The sequence below is a fragment of the Triturus cristatus genome, chromosome 1_2, assembly GCF_964204655.1.
Source record: "Triturus cristatus chromosome 1_2, aTriCri1.1, whole genome shotgun sequence".
Lineage (NCBI taxonomy): Eukaryota > Metazoa > Chordata > Amphibia > Caudata > Salamandridae > Triturus > Triturus cristatus.
Window position 1 is genome coordinate 854,647,414 of NC_140580.1, and position 14,914 is coordinate 854,662,327.

General features: G+C 47.7%; 1 protein-coding gene across 14 annotated transcripts in view; it reads right to left on the reverse strand.

Moving 5' to 3' along the window:
* UBR4 (ubiquitin protein ligase E3 component n-recognin 4) overlaps window positions 1–14,914 on the reverse strand; it is a 1,980,383-nt gene that overhangs the window by 414,079 nt on the left and 1,551,390 nt on the right. For all 14 annotated transcript variants that reach the window (XM_085609056.1, XM_085609055.1, XM_085609054.1 and 11 more), the window contains 2 exons: window positions 8,763–8,993; window positions 7,693–7,861 (listed from right to left, as the gene is read on the reverse strand). In XM_085609056.1, coding sequence (XP_085465182.1) covers window positions 7,693–7,861; window positions 8,763–8,993 — 400 coding nt within the window. The remainder of the gene's footprint in view (window positions 1–7,692; window positions 7,862–8,762; window positions 8,994–14,914) is intronic.

Genomic DNA, 14,914 nt, shown 5'->3' on the forward strand with positions numbered 1-14,914 from the left:
GGTTATTTTTTGAGGGAACGACATCTTGCCTTACATATATAAATCAATTCCTCACAGCCACATACTAGGGATAGGTACCTTAAAATTGGTGCTGACGATACCTTAATGTTTCGTATTTATATTGCCTTATTATATGGGTGTATGCAGTATTTTTATTGCACAAGATATATGTGATATAAATGTTGTATTGTGCTTTATTTATTAATGATATAAATGTCGTGATGCTTTTCCTTTGGCAACATTTTTTTGTCCTTTACGTGAAGTTTTGTTCATGTTGTTATATTATTATTATTATTTTTTCAATTGATGTATTTTTTGTCTTTGGTACTTTTGAAACAATCGACTATCGGATAGAATGTATCGTTGTGTCATGTGATGTTCTGTGGTGTTTTTTGGTATTTAAATGTGGTTATGTTGCATGTTTTCAGCCTTGAAGAAGTTCCAGTGTGGAACTAAACGCGTTGGCTTCGAGTCTCTTTTACAAGAAAATTAAAAGAATATTTCAAAGATATTGTTTGGACCTGGACTTCTTACTGGTGCACCTTCCTCTTTTGCTTTTCTTCCAAAACTACTACTACTGGTAAGAACCATTTTGTTTTGCAGCGTGAATCCTTTTCTGGATTCACATGCAGTGCATTAGACTATGTAGCGGTATCTCCCATGTTTGGGAGGCTGTGGTGAAAGGAAGACTTTGCAAACAGGTGTTGAAGCACCATTTGTCCAATTTGAGCTTCCTTACTCATTTGCATATCCATGCAGTAATGCTTTGTAAATGTGTTTGGTGATGCCCATGTTGCTGCCGCACAAATGGAGTCAATGGGTACATTTGCCATGAAAGCCAGGGTTGCTCCTTTGTTTCTTGTGGAGTGAGCTGTTGGCTGAATTGTTAATTCTTTTTTGGCATTGGCAGAACATGATTGGATGGTTTGTACTATCCATCTTGCAATAGTTGCCTTTGTGACTGGTGATCCTGTGTGGTATGTGCGTAGGCGACAAAATTGTTTTGCTCTTTGGATCTGTTCTGTTTTTTGTAAATAGTACAGCAACACTCTTCTTACATCCAAGGTATAGAGGCTTTTTTCCCCGTTAGTTTTTGGGTTTTGAAGAAAACCGGTAGGATGATATTTAGATTCAAGTAATATTTTGATACCACCTTGGTAAGAAGTGTGGGCTTGTCTTTAAGATTACTTAATCCTTGTGAATTCGTAAGAATGGTTCTTATATTGTTAGAGCTTGTATCTCACTTACTTTTCTTAGGGACGTAATAGAGATGAGAAAAACTGTTTTTTAGAGTAATGTGTTTGAAGTCCGCTGCATGCATGGGCTCGAAGGGGTTTGTCATTAGTTGTGATAGTACTGTATTTAGGCTCCTTGTGGGTACTGGAGCTACTCTTGGTGGAGCAATCCTTTTTGCTCCTTCTAGAAATCTTTTAATTACAGGTCTTGTAAAGAAGCTTTTACATGTCTTTCCTCTTGTATATGCTACTATGTCAGCGAGGTGCACCTTTATGCTCGAGTAGTTGATGTTGCTATCTAGGAGGTAAGTGAGGTATGCAATTAGTGTTTGTGTGTCTATTGAATCAACCTTATTGTTAGCATTGCACCAAGTGGTATATTGCTTCCATTTTGCTGCATAGCATTTTCTTGTTGACTGCCTTCTTGCCTCCTTTAGAATTTCCATTGTTCGAAAAGGCAGGTTGAGGTAGCCAAATTCTATGTACTCAGGTGCCAGGCTGCCAGGTGCAGCATTGCTGGTTCTGGGTGAAAGATCTGGCCTTGTTGCATTGTTAGCAAGTCCCTGTCTGCTTTGAGCTTGACTCTCTCCCACTTGGATAGTTCTAGGACGGTTGAGTACCATGTCTGTCTTGGCCATTGAGGGCCAAAGAGAATAATGTTTCTTCCTGGACTTTTTGCTTTTGTAACACTCTTTGCATCAGGGCTATTGGTGGAAAGGCGTAAGCAAATGTCTGCGACCAGTTGAGGGAAAGTGCATTTCCCTTTGGCAGGCGGTGTGGAAACCTTGAGGCAAAGGACTGGCATTTTTTGTTCTGTATTGTTGCAAATTGGTCTATCACTAGTGTCCCCCAAAGACTGAAAAGGTATTGTACCACTTGCTGTTTCAACTCTCATTCGTGGGAGCAGTTGTTCTGGTCGCTCAACTGGTCAGCTGTAATGTTGTCTACTCCTGGTGTTTGTAGATTGCTATTGTGAGCTACTGCCCTATTTCCTGCGCAAGTTTGCTAAGGGGAAAGGAACTTGTACTTCCTTGTTTGTTCAACTAGAACATTGTTGTTGTATTGTCTGTTTGGATTAGGACAGTCTTCCTCTGAATGCGTTTCTGGAATGATTTCAGTGCTAGAAAGACCGTTTTCATCTCAAAGAAGTTTCATCAAATCCTGTTCATTCCATTGACCACATACTTTCAGCTGGTTGCAGTGTGCTCCCCAACCGTTGAGGGATGAGTCTGTGGTGATTGTCACAGATAGAATTGGGATTTTGAAAGGTCTCCCTGTGCTATGTTGTTGGATGCCCTTTATTGTATCTCTGCTTGCACCCTTTGTGTAACAACCACTCGATCCTCCCAACTCCCTGTTGCTTGGGACCAGCTGTTGGCAAGCCATTCTTGGAATGAGTGCATGTGTAAGCGAGCGTGAGGGATAAGTGGGATGCATGATGCCATCATGCCCATCAGTTTCATGACCTTCCTCACTGTCAGAAATTGTCCCCTCTTGTAGAGGGTTGTTTCCAGATGGATAGCTTGTATTCTGGGTTGTGTGAGGTACACTTTTGCTGTGCCCAATACAGCTCCCAGGAATGTATTTACCCTTTCTGGTCTTGTTGAAGATTTTTTGTGGTTTATTGAGAAAAACAGGGCTTGCAGTGTCTGGATAACGGTTTAAACACGTTTGTGGCATGTTTGCTTTGAATGTGACCTTATGAGCCAGTTGTCCAAATAAGGGTAGACGTGGATTCTCTCTCTTCCTAGGTATGCCGCTACCGTGGCTAGGCACTTTGTGAATACATGTGGAGCTGACTATTCCGAAAGGTAGGATTTTGAATTGGTAATGTGTTCCGTTGTGATATTTTTCCATTGTTTGAGGTACAAAGATAGTCTTCTCCCCACTGGTGTTGTGTGGGTCCTTGTTTGTGAGTGAGTAAGGTGGATCTGTTTCCTCTTCCTCTAGAGGTTTGGCCTCTCCCTCTGCCATTGCCATTGCCTCTCGCCCGAAAGGGCTGCTTCTGCTGTTGCTGCCAACCTTGGTAGCCTGACTGCTTACCTGTTAGTTGTCCAGGGTTCTGGCCTTGTGGTTGCTGTAACATTTGCTGTTCCTGACTAAAGCTGCCTCTACCTGTGGGCTTTCTGGAATTCTATTCACCCCTTTTAAAGGAACCTCTTTGCTGTAGGACTCCCATCGCCCTTGCCGTTTCGTTGTTCTTTTTAATCTGCTGAAGGGATTCATCCACTTCCTTTCCAAACAGTGCCTGCCCATTGAATGGTCTATTGATGATGGAGGCATGAACTTCCTGTTTGAAACCAGATATTTTGAGCCAGGCATGTCTTCTCAGGATAATTCCTGTGCACATTTGCGGACTAGTAGTATCTGCTGCATCCAAAGCAGACTTAAGGCAAGTGTTTGCCACGTTCTTTCCATCTTGGATAATAGATCTTGCTCTTTTCCTGACATCTTCAGGGAGTTTAAGGATCTCCTCTAGCTCATCCCTTTGTTGGTAACAGTACATGTTCAGGAGGGCATTGGAATTTGCGATGCGTCACTGTGTTGCTGCTTCCTTTTCCATTTTTCTCCCCACCATGTCCATCCTTTTACTCTCCTTTTCTTCGGAGGGTAGGTATTGTAGACTGCATTAGCTCTACTTCTGGCTATGATGACAATAATTGAGTCAGGCACTGTGTTTCCCTGAATATATTTCGGGTCCTTAGAGGCCTTATATTTCTTTTCAACCCTGGGGGTTATCACCTTGTTTGAAGCTGGTTCTTTGAAAACTTCCTTGCATTGATCCAAAATGCTAGGGAGCATAGGAAGATATTGAGTTCCCTTGGTAGCTGGGGCCAGGGTTCCTAGGAGGAAGCATGCATCTCATTTTTCTTCCTCTAGGGCGACTCCAAATTGATTTGCTGCTCTCTTGACTAGGTCATTGTAGAAAGCTATGCAGTCTGGAAGCGAAGCTTTCGAACGATAAATGCATATCTCTTCCTCCAGGCTTTCGGTGTCGAGATCGTTCCATGACTCCTCAAACTTTTCGAAGATTCCCTCCTCTTCAGGTACGTCCCTGTATTCCTCTGGTTCTTCGTCTCGAGGTTCTGGGGTAGGAGGTGAGTCGAAGATACCTCCTCCCTCAGCATCTTCTGCCTCTTCGGCGTCGACGTTCTCCTGGTCAGCGACCGGTACCTCGGGGATTCGAAATTCCTTCAGCGACGCGTCGAACTCCCTCTTCTTCTGAAGGAGTTACGCCATTTCATTTCAAAATCGTTTCCTTTTTCTTTTGACTTCGAGAGCACTCAGCATCAGAGACCAGAGATTTTCCCTTTTAAGCAGCGTCGTGAGCTTTTGACAGTGTTGTGGTCCTTTTCGCAGACCTCCTCCTTGAGGGAATGGAACCTACACCTCCCCTCCTCCCCAGCACCTTGAGACCCTTACGGGTAAGTAGTCGCGCTTAACAAATCCCTGATTGATTCGGTTTGTGTTCGACCCTTGTCTTCGGCGTTTCCGGCGATTTTTCCTCATCTGTAACCTTTAGTTGGGTTCCGTGTTTTTAAAAAAATATATATTTTTTTATAATTGCGGCTGACCCTCGATCGCCTTTTTGGTTGGTGTCGGGGCTGCCTTGGGCGCCTTATGTTTGTGGCCCTTCGGTTCCGACGGATGTTTATGGTGTCTTACCTTCTCTGTCTTCTTTAATGGATCGCTCGCCTTCTTCTGGGCGTGGTTTTTTTCGGAGTCACCTTCTACAACCTCGATATCCGATCCCTCGTGCGTCGATTCTGCTGGTGCTCCCTGTTCTTCCTCATCGCTGGAGAAACCCAGGTCTCTCAGAGAGGTTTTTTTTGCGGTCTGCGACATCGTGGCGTAGTGGGCCTCTCTTTGCTTTCGGCGAGTTCAAGTGTCTTCGACAGGAACGCTGCGCAGGCCTCACAGTCATTGTCCCGATGGTCCTTGGGCAGGCAGAGGTTGCAGACGTTGTGTGGGCTGTGTTGAGCGTACTTGTGGTGGCACTTGGGACAGAACTTGAAGGGGGTATTCTCCATGTCCCCAACCTCGCCATTTGTGGACCGATGCGGTCCCCTGTGGTGTAAGCTCTTCTCCTGTCCCCAGTTACGGTATCGAAGAACGATGAGGTTTCTCTGCAATCTTTCTTCTGTTTTCTTGAAGTTTTTTCGTAGAAATCAGAAAAATCGTCGAAGCTTCCCGTCTTGCTTCCAGACCCAACGGCGGAAAAAATAATCTGAAGATGGATACCACGCACATCGACCTCCAGGATACTGTCTGACATCACACAGGGGACGTACCTGGCACCAAGTGGTGGACGACAGCGACCAAAATCAGAGAAAAAAATAAATAAAGACAATTCCAGACCCAACAAGTAGATGGCGGAATAATGCACAACATGTGAATTCAGAAAAGGATTCACACTGCAAAACCTATTGTCCTGCCTTCTCCTGCTCGAACCTGGCTCAACAGCAAGAGGGCAGAATCGTGTCTCTGGTCGGCAGCAGCCAAAGTTTGCGGTCCGGGTAAGAAGACTTGTACCGGGAGCACTGAGGCCCTCCTGGAGGAGTTTAACAGTGCATGGAATCATACCTCACACACAGTTTATGGTGTAGGCGTATGATTCCAACCGTTTACAGTGTGGGAGTACGATTCCAAAATGTTTGATACCAAACACGACAGGGTTCGTTAGAGCCAGTTTGGAGATAACCATTGCGTAATGACGCATAGCCATTTTATGTATAATAAGTGCTGATGGACTTACAACCTGGGAGAATGGACTCAGAGGGTCGTAGGGGTGTCCTGTTCATGCAGGGGCACCCTCACCCGTATAACTGAGCACCCTGCCATCAGGATTGAAAGCCCTGCCTTAGGGGTGACTTATAGGTTTTAAGTGCAGTGACCTCAGGTATAAGGAAAGTTATATCTGTTTTAAGTGGTGCTAGCACCAGCTTACAGAGGTTGCAATGGCAGGCTTGTAGTCACAATTTGGGTGGTCTCCCATGGGTGGCATAATACATGCCTCAGCCCCTGGTGTACCTAGGCCCTGGATACATTAGTACTATATACTAGGGACTTACAAGGGTACATCAGTAGCCAATCGGGAGTGTACCTTAGTACTCACCTTGTCCAATTTAGGGAGGAAGCACAGAGACTGGGGTCCTGATTAGCAGGAACCCAGTCAAACTAGTCAGTAAAACACAATGATAGATATACAGAGCCGGTGGTAGGCAATAGGAAAATGGCGCACTTAGGTCTATCACATTAATATTATAGCTGTGACAAGAAATCTGGCATGGTGCATTAGGTAGGGAAAAACCACCAAAGCCCCAAATGTGTGGTCAACAGACCACTCTACTGCAAAAACAAATCCTATGCACACGTTTAAAAATCAACACACAAAGTTGCATCTATATATCACAGTAATGCTTGTCTTGTATTTTCCAAAGTCTTTAATTCAAGTTCATCCGTAAGTGAAGTTAATTCTGTACTCCACTAGTCTGTTTCTTAGCCAACACTTGTTTTGTCGCTGTTACAAGGGATTACCCCCGACTTCTTCAGGGCTATGATCAGTCTCTGGAAGTCTCTTATTTCAGGTGATAATTCCAACCCAGATAGGGTTTCTGTCTGTTTGTGCATTAATCCTGGAGATGTTGTCTTTGACTGTGATTGGTAATTCACTTTCAAAGTAGAGTAGAGTTTCTATGTCCTGCACATTCCGGCAGGTCTGTTCAAAAAAGGATCTCCCGAAAGCGTTGTGTTCGCCGTGCGAGTCCACTGTGCTCACAGAGCAAGACACAGACTAGTGGAGTACAGAATTAACTTCACTTACCGAAGAACTTGAATTAAAGACTTCGGAAAATACAAGACAAGCATTACTGTGATATATAGATGCAACTTTATGTGTGTTGATTTTTAAACGTGTGCAGAGGATTTGTTTATGCAGAAAAATATAATGACCCCAGCATAAAGTGGGGGTGACCATGAAAGCAGATCCTACTTTCCTACAAATACTGAACAGGTCCATGGTTTGGACACATACTGTAAATATTTGGCCAGCACACTCTGGACTAAGTAAGTTTTTACCATGCCAGTCTCAATCTGGGTAAAGTAGTTTGAGGGGTGTGGAGGGCTAGTTGGCCCAAAAACGTACTCAACAGTATTCGGAGGAGTTAACAAGATGGCAACTATGTTTTTCATATTCATTAAACGTGCACTAACTGAATTTTCCCAGACTGAACTTCTGGAACTCTATCAGTGCACATGAGGCCCAGAAATTAAATAGGCAGACATGCTGAAGGGGATAATCTAATACTAAGAAGGAAAGTGGGCTTAAACACTATGTAGTACTACGATTTAATTAATAATTTGATCTCAAGACATACAGTGCCCTGCAGCATCATCTGTCAATTCGCAAGGATCTATTTTCACTTATGGATATGCAGTGCCAAGCGGTGTGCCTCACCTGTAGATATTCAGGGCCAGACAGTGAGCCTGCCAGCGCACAGAGGAGGCATTTGATTCAAGCAGGAAGCAGCGCAAGAACTGGATCAATGTTTCCTTGTCAGCAAATTTGTTCAGCTGGTTGACTAGCGCAGTGCAGAGCTGCTCCTCCTGACTGCCCGAGGCTTCACCTAGGGACGGTAAGACAACATAAGAATATCCAATACAGACCTTTTACTCCAACTCTCAAACACATTAGAATCCCACTTCAAGTCCATTTGCGAGCCAGGGCAGCTGCCTACTAGCTTCCAGAGACCTTTCCTAAAAATGAGTTAGCATGGAATGCAATCTAACTAAAATCGCCAGCTCATCTTCCAGTCCCTGTTCATGACATAAACCCATTTAGAGAGAAGAGGTGGTTTTCTACACACTGCTGAAAGCTTTGCATGTATTTAAATCCCAGACTACCAAGCAAGGGCTATAAAGAGACACCCTTCACTCTGTTTTCAAACATTAAATAGCGACCTGCTGTGTCTATGGGATTCCTTTCAGCCTCACTTAAAACCAATAATGCAGTGAGACCAAATGGGGAAACCAAAAACAGACTTGCTCGCCAACCACTTTTCTCCAAAACATATCAGTGCAACAAACTTCTGAGAAGCACACCAGGACTTTCTCTCACCCAATTTCTACTTAAATACTGCATAATAAGTAGAAAATCTTCTAACTGCCAACACAGACTAGTTACAACTTGCAGGTGCCCAGCCAAGACAGAGTTCCTGCCGAAGCCACATAACACTCCTTTGAAATTAAGGAAATGACCATGGCTACTCTTCTAGGCACCCTTACCAAAGAACGATGAGAAAAGGTCAAGAAAACAAGAACCACTTCATGTCCCCTAGAATAGGTCAGGAGAGAAAAATGCCAGTGTAGATAAGTGCAGTGCAAGATGAACATCAATATCAGCAGCAAACAGCCTTGTACATTTCCTTTGGATTCAGCAGTTATCACTAAAAGGGAAAACGACCACATAGGTGGATGGTCCATTTAAATAAACTCTGGCAAAAAGAACTTCTTTTCTGTGTCACACACCGTCTTTTTCTTTCTCCTTTTCTTCCTTCTTGCTTTTCTTGGTGGAGGATTTGCTCTGGGTGGTAGGCTGTCCTGTACCAGATCCGGTAGGGGCTGAAGAGGGTGCACTGGACGCTGCTACTGCTGACAGGACTCTGCTTCCACACAAGGCACATGAGAGAAGCTGAAGTAGCACAGGTGACACTCCCTCGTCCACAAGAAAGCTCACTTGCAGTAGGAAATACAGCACAGCTGCAGAAGAAAAGACAGAAATCAGTCAGAATATATTCCACACCAGCACACTGTGCTCTATGTCTCTCTGTCCTCAACAGGGCAAATCTGACATCTTCGAGCATCCAAGTATCAACAAGGAGATATAGCAAACATCTTCACTCACCCCACTTAGAACCTGCACCCATTTAGTATCTTGCCTCCCAAAAGCAGGATGCATCCTTCGTCATGAATTAAATTTAAAATCAGGACAACGGCAAATAAAACTTAAATTGCCTAAAATACCCAAAACAAATAAATTTCAAAAGGACACAATTGTCCTATAGTCAAATTAATTCCTGTCTGATGTGGGCAGGGTAACATGATAAAAGAGCGGCTGCAAAGTTCATGCCAGTTTCTAATAAAACAAGGCATACACAATGTACAATTACTTACCTTCGGTAACGATATATCTGTAAGAGACATTAGGTAGTGATAGATTACTTACCTTAGAATTACCCCCAGGCGTCAGACTGGATCCGGAAAGTTTTCTTCAGCAGAACCCCTGCGCGTCGGTGGTGGCGTTGTGCGGCTCCGCGTCCGTCGTAGGTGTCGTGATCGCCGGGATGACGTTGCAGCAGCTACTTAGACACCGCCATCGCGCGCTGATGTCCATTCTGTACACGACTTTCCGCAACAGGAACGTAGAGCCATGCAAGATACTGACCACTGGTGCATTGAAACTAGGGCCCTGAAAGAAATGACCTTAACCCTAGAAATCAGTTTGCAGAACGGGGAGGATGGGTGTGGCGGTAATGAATCTATCATTAACTAATGTCTCTTACAGATATATCGTTACCGAAGGTAAGTAACTTGTGCATCTGAAAGAGACACGTTAGTGATATATTTCTTACCTTAGAATAGATACCCTACCAATACAAACTCCGGTGGTGGGCCTGCGAAACAAGATCACACCAGAAAGTCAGAAAGGCCAAAGAATCAGTCTCTCCGGACTTGGCTGTCAAGGCAATAATACTTAGTAAAAGTGTGCAGCGAGGCCCACGTGGCTGCCTGACAGATGTCTTGCATGGGGACACCACGTCCCAATGCGGTAGTAGCTGCTGTCGCCCCAGTGGAATGGGCGCGTAGCCCCACAGGAGGCTCCTTTTTAGCCAGAGAATAACAGGCTTTTATACACAAGACGACTCAGCAGGAGATAGTTCTCTTGTGTACAGCCCAGCCTTTCTTAACGTCTACGTAGCCAACAAAGAGCGGGTGATCCACCCGGAACTGTTGTGTGCGATTCAGTTAAAACGAGAGTGCATGTTTGGGGTCCAGACGGTGGAGCCTCTCTTCCTCTTTGGAAGGGTACGGAGGCGGAAAGAAAGTGGGCAAGGTGATAGATTGCCTGATATGGAAGGCAGTAACAACCTTTGGCAAAAAGGAAGGACGAGTTCGGAGCACAACTTTGTCCAGATGAACAGACAGAAAAGGAGGTTTACAGGAAAGAGCCTGGAGCTCACTCATGCGCCTAGCGGAGGTGATGACAACCAGGAAAGCAGTCTTCGAAGAGGACAGTTGTGCAGTGGCAGGGAGCGCACATCAAATAGGTAAGAAATAGGTAAGAACCAGATTCAAGTCCCACTGGGGCATCACAAAAGGAATAGGAGGGAAAAGATGAGTAATGCCTTTGAGAAATCTATTTACAACAGAGGACTTGAAAAGAGAGGGCTGATCAGGGAGCCTGGGAAAGGCTGAAATTGCAGAAAGGTAGCCCTTAATAGTGCCCAGAGCAGAGCCCTGCCGGGCCAAGGAAAGAATTAACAAAAGGGCTTATGAAAGAGGAGCAGAAAGGGGATCCACAGCCTTTGCTGTGCACCATGCCACAAATTTGTTCCACCTGGAGGCGTACACCGATTTAGTGGAGGGACGCCTGGCTGCCAGAATGATATCACAGACAAGGCAAATCAAATGGAATCCATTGTCGTCGCGCAATCTCCACGCAAGGCCAAACAAGGAGGTGGAGGCTGGACAGGTTCGGGTGGAGGACTGTCCCCTGCTGCTGCGACACAAGATCGCCCCGAAGAGGCAGTCAGATCGGGGATTCCACGCTCATACTGAGTAGCTCGGGATACCAAACCCTTTGTGTCCAGCCTGGGGCCACAAAAATGACTTAGGCTTGATCGCGCCTGATCTTCTTCCGCACTCTGGGTAGAAGTGGCATAGGCGGAAAGGCGTACAATAGACAGCAACTCCAATCGTGACGAAAAGCGTCGCCGAGCAAGTACCACCTAGGAAATTCCAACGCGTAGAACTGCTGACATTGCGCGTTCTCTTCGGTGGCGAATAGATCTAACCAAGGCTCTTCCCACTGTTGAAAGAGACCTTGCGCCACCTCCGAGTGAAGACACCATTCGTAATCCATCATGCACCTGAGTTCGTCCGACCTGGCGTTCAAAGAACCTGCCATGTGTTCCAGCCATGTCCAGAGACGCAGAGCCTCCTCACAAAGGGTACACAAGCCCACCCCGCCTTGCTTGTTGCAGTACCACATGGATGTGGTGTTGTCTGTGAACACCTACACTACTCTCCCCTTGACAGAGGGAAGGAATGCTTTCAGTGAAAGTAGGATCGCCCAGAGCTCCAGAAGTTTGATATGAAGCCTGGACTCTGCCGGAGACCAGAGGCCTCTGATCTCCGCCTCTCCCATGTGGCCGCCCCATCCGAGGAGGGACGCATCCGTCACCACTGTGTGCTCCGGTTGGGGAAGGGAGAGTAATCTGCCGCTGTCCCAATGCTAGTTCGTGAGCCACCACTGCAATTGTCGTGCAGTGCCCTCCGAGATCTGGACGTTCCCTTGATGCTGCGCCCACTGGAACTTCAGGTCCCACTGCAGAGCCTGCATATGCCATCTGGCATGATTGGTGAGCAGGATGCAGGAGGCCATGAGGCTTAGCAGCCTCAAGGTCATCCTGACCGAAACCCAGGACAAGGGCCGAAAGATCAGAATCATAGCCCGAATGTCCTGGACTCGCTGTTCGGGAGGATAAACCCAAAACTGCGCCGTGTCCAGAACCGCTCCGATGAAGAGGCGCTTCTGAGAGGGAATCAGGTGTGACTTCGGTACGTTGATGGAGAACCCCAGCAAATGCAGGAGGTCGGCCGTAGTCTGGAGGTGGGAGACTACTGCCTGGGGCGAGCCCACCTTCAACAACCAGCCGTCAAGATAGGGGAAGACTGAAACCCCTGATCTGCGACCACCATCACTTTCGTTTACACCCGAGGGGCGCTGGTAAGGCCAAAAGGGAGCATAGTGAACTGAAAGTGCTCGTGGCCTACCGGGAACTACAGGTAATGCCAGTGGGCCGTCAGGACGGGGATATGAAAGCAAGCGTCCTGCAAGTCCAACGCCACCATCCACTCTTGTGGGTCTAGGGCAGACAAGATTTGAGCAAGAGTGAGCATCTTGAACTTCTCCTTCCGGAGGAAGCGATTGACATTCCGAAGGTCTAAGATAGGACGTAGGCCCTTGTCCTTCTTTGGAACCAGGAAGTAGTGGGAATAACAAACACGACCCACTTCTGGCGTCGGACCGCGCTCGATGGCCCCCTTGGCAAAGAGTGCTGCAACTTCCTGCTGGAGAAGTGTCAAGTGATCTCCCGACATGCGGTGGAATTGAGGTGGCATGGCTGGAGGGGTAGATTTACTATCTGTAAAACCCACCTGTTCGAAGTGATGGTGGACCAGTGGGGTAGGTGATGGCGAATCCTGCCGCCCCCTGCCATTTGATGGGCCTGAAACACCGGACTAGGAACGTTTGGAGGCAAATGAAAGAAATGTGTTTGGGCTCTCCTTCCTTGGCCACAAAAGGAGCGAAAAGCAGAAGCCGAAGAGTGCGCGTGGCCAAAAGGCCCAGGGACTTGGCTGTAGCCCGCGAGTCCTTAAAGCGCTCCAATGCACTATCTGCCTTGTCCCCAAAAAGGCGAGTGCCACCAAAAGGAATGTCCATCAGTGTGTTCTGGCCACCCCCTGAAAAGCCAGTTCTCCTTGGCCAGCCGTCACTGCGTAACGCCACTGCCCAGCGAGTCGGCAGTGTCAACTTGGTTGCATCTTTCCCTTCAGCAATAGCTTGGGAGAGCACAGTCCAGGCCTCCTCCAGACACTGAGGCAGCACCTGCGCCACCGTATCCCACACAGAGTGGAAATAACAGCCCAAGAGGCATGTGGTGTTCACAGACCGCAACCCTGAACTGGCGGAAGAGAACATTTTCTTCTCAAACTGCTCCAGTTTCTTGGATTTCCTGTACGGAGGTGGGGAAGGGAATGTGCTCTGGATGCAGAGGCTTGGACAACCAAGCTCTCAGGGGTAGGGTGTTGGGAGAGGAAAATGGGGTCGTCCAGGTGATGGTGTCGGGCCACGTTCATATCCACAGGAGCCCCTGTGTTGGGCCTGGACCAGATGCCCAAAAGTACGTCTGAAAGTGCATCATTGAAGGGCAGCAGTGGCCCCGCAGAGGAAGCCGCCAGCTGAAGCACTTCTGTTAGGAGGTTAGTCCTGACGGCCACTGTAGGGAGCTCGAGGTAGAGAGCCTAGGCTTCCCTACGCAACATCACTGAATAAGTACCACCCTCCTCTGTAGCCACTGTAGGAGACAGTGTGCCAGGTTCTGGAGAAAAATCCAGTCCACCTGTGTCCTCCAAATCCTCTGCCCGGGTCTAACTCTCATTGGGCTGCGAGAAGGTCTTCAGACCAATCCCAGTGCTCCCCGTCCTCTGTATCTGCTGGGCAGGTGGAAAAGGAGGAGGAGGATGGAGAAAGGGATAGAAATTCCCCATCGGCGTCGATCGACACCGGTACGGCACCGTCTCCATGTCAGGGTGGAAGCTGGGAACGACATCGGCCGGCGGCGGTGCCGTAGACGTCGGTGGAGATCGTACGAGGTCAACCGACGTCGGCTGTGATCCATGCATGGATCCATGGGGGTCTCGCGCCGAGGCCGGAGCGGTCGGCGACGTCGGAGCTGACGACGAAGAAGGGCGAGGACCCCCAGTCAAACCCGCGGGGCCAGACGGGCCAAAGAGGCGAGCCATGGCTGACATATAGTCCTGCAGCTGCGCCGGAGTCACAGACAGACCCAGGAAAGGCGGGTAGGTCATTGGCAACTGCGTAGGGTCCGCCGGAGCCACGGGGGCGGCACCACCCGCACCCTCAGCCATGTCACGCGACACGCAAGGGGAGGGCGAAGAGCGACGGCGCTTCTTCGACTTCTTGTGCTTCGTCTTACCTGACCCAGAGTGCGAAGACTTCGAACAATGATGGCAGCTCTGCGTCCGGTCCCTCGACCTCCCACGGGAAAGGGACCTTGAACGGCGTGCAGCCGACTCCCGGGCCTCAAGCACCTTCGGGACCGCTCTCACAAAGTTTTTGGAGCCATGGCCCGGCAGTCGGGGCACGGTCGCGCTCAGGCAGTGGAGACACAAGCGGTGTGGGTTAGTCACCGACATCATGCAGGGACAAACTTCGCAAGATTTGAAACCGGGCATCCCTAAGCACCAGGAGTCGATAGACTCAAAAAAGACAGACAAAAGTCCCTAAAACTCAGTCAAAAACTGACTGGGGGTACCGCTCTCTCCGAATCTGCGCTTGCTGGCGCCGAAAAAAAAAAAAAGAACTGACGTCAGCGTGCGAGGGCAGCGTTTAAGTAGCTGCTGCAATGTCATCCCTGCGATCACGATACCTACTCTGGAGCAGAGCCGCATGACGCCACATTCCGACGCGCATGGGTACTGCTGACGAAAACTTTCCGGATCCAGTCTGACGCCTGGAGGTAATTCTAAGGTAAGGAACCTATCACTAACGTGTCTCTTTCAGATATACTACTTTGTAAAACAAACGAAAAATAGCGCAAAACCAGAAACTGCTCACTTTACAGACTGGAGGTTTAAAACTGCATGTTTTAAGG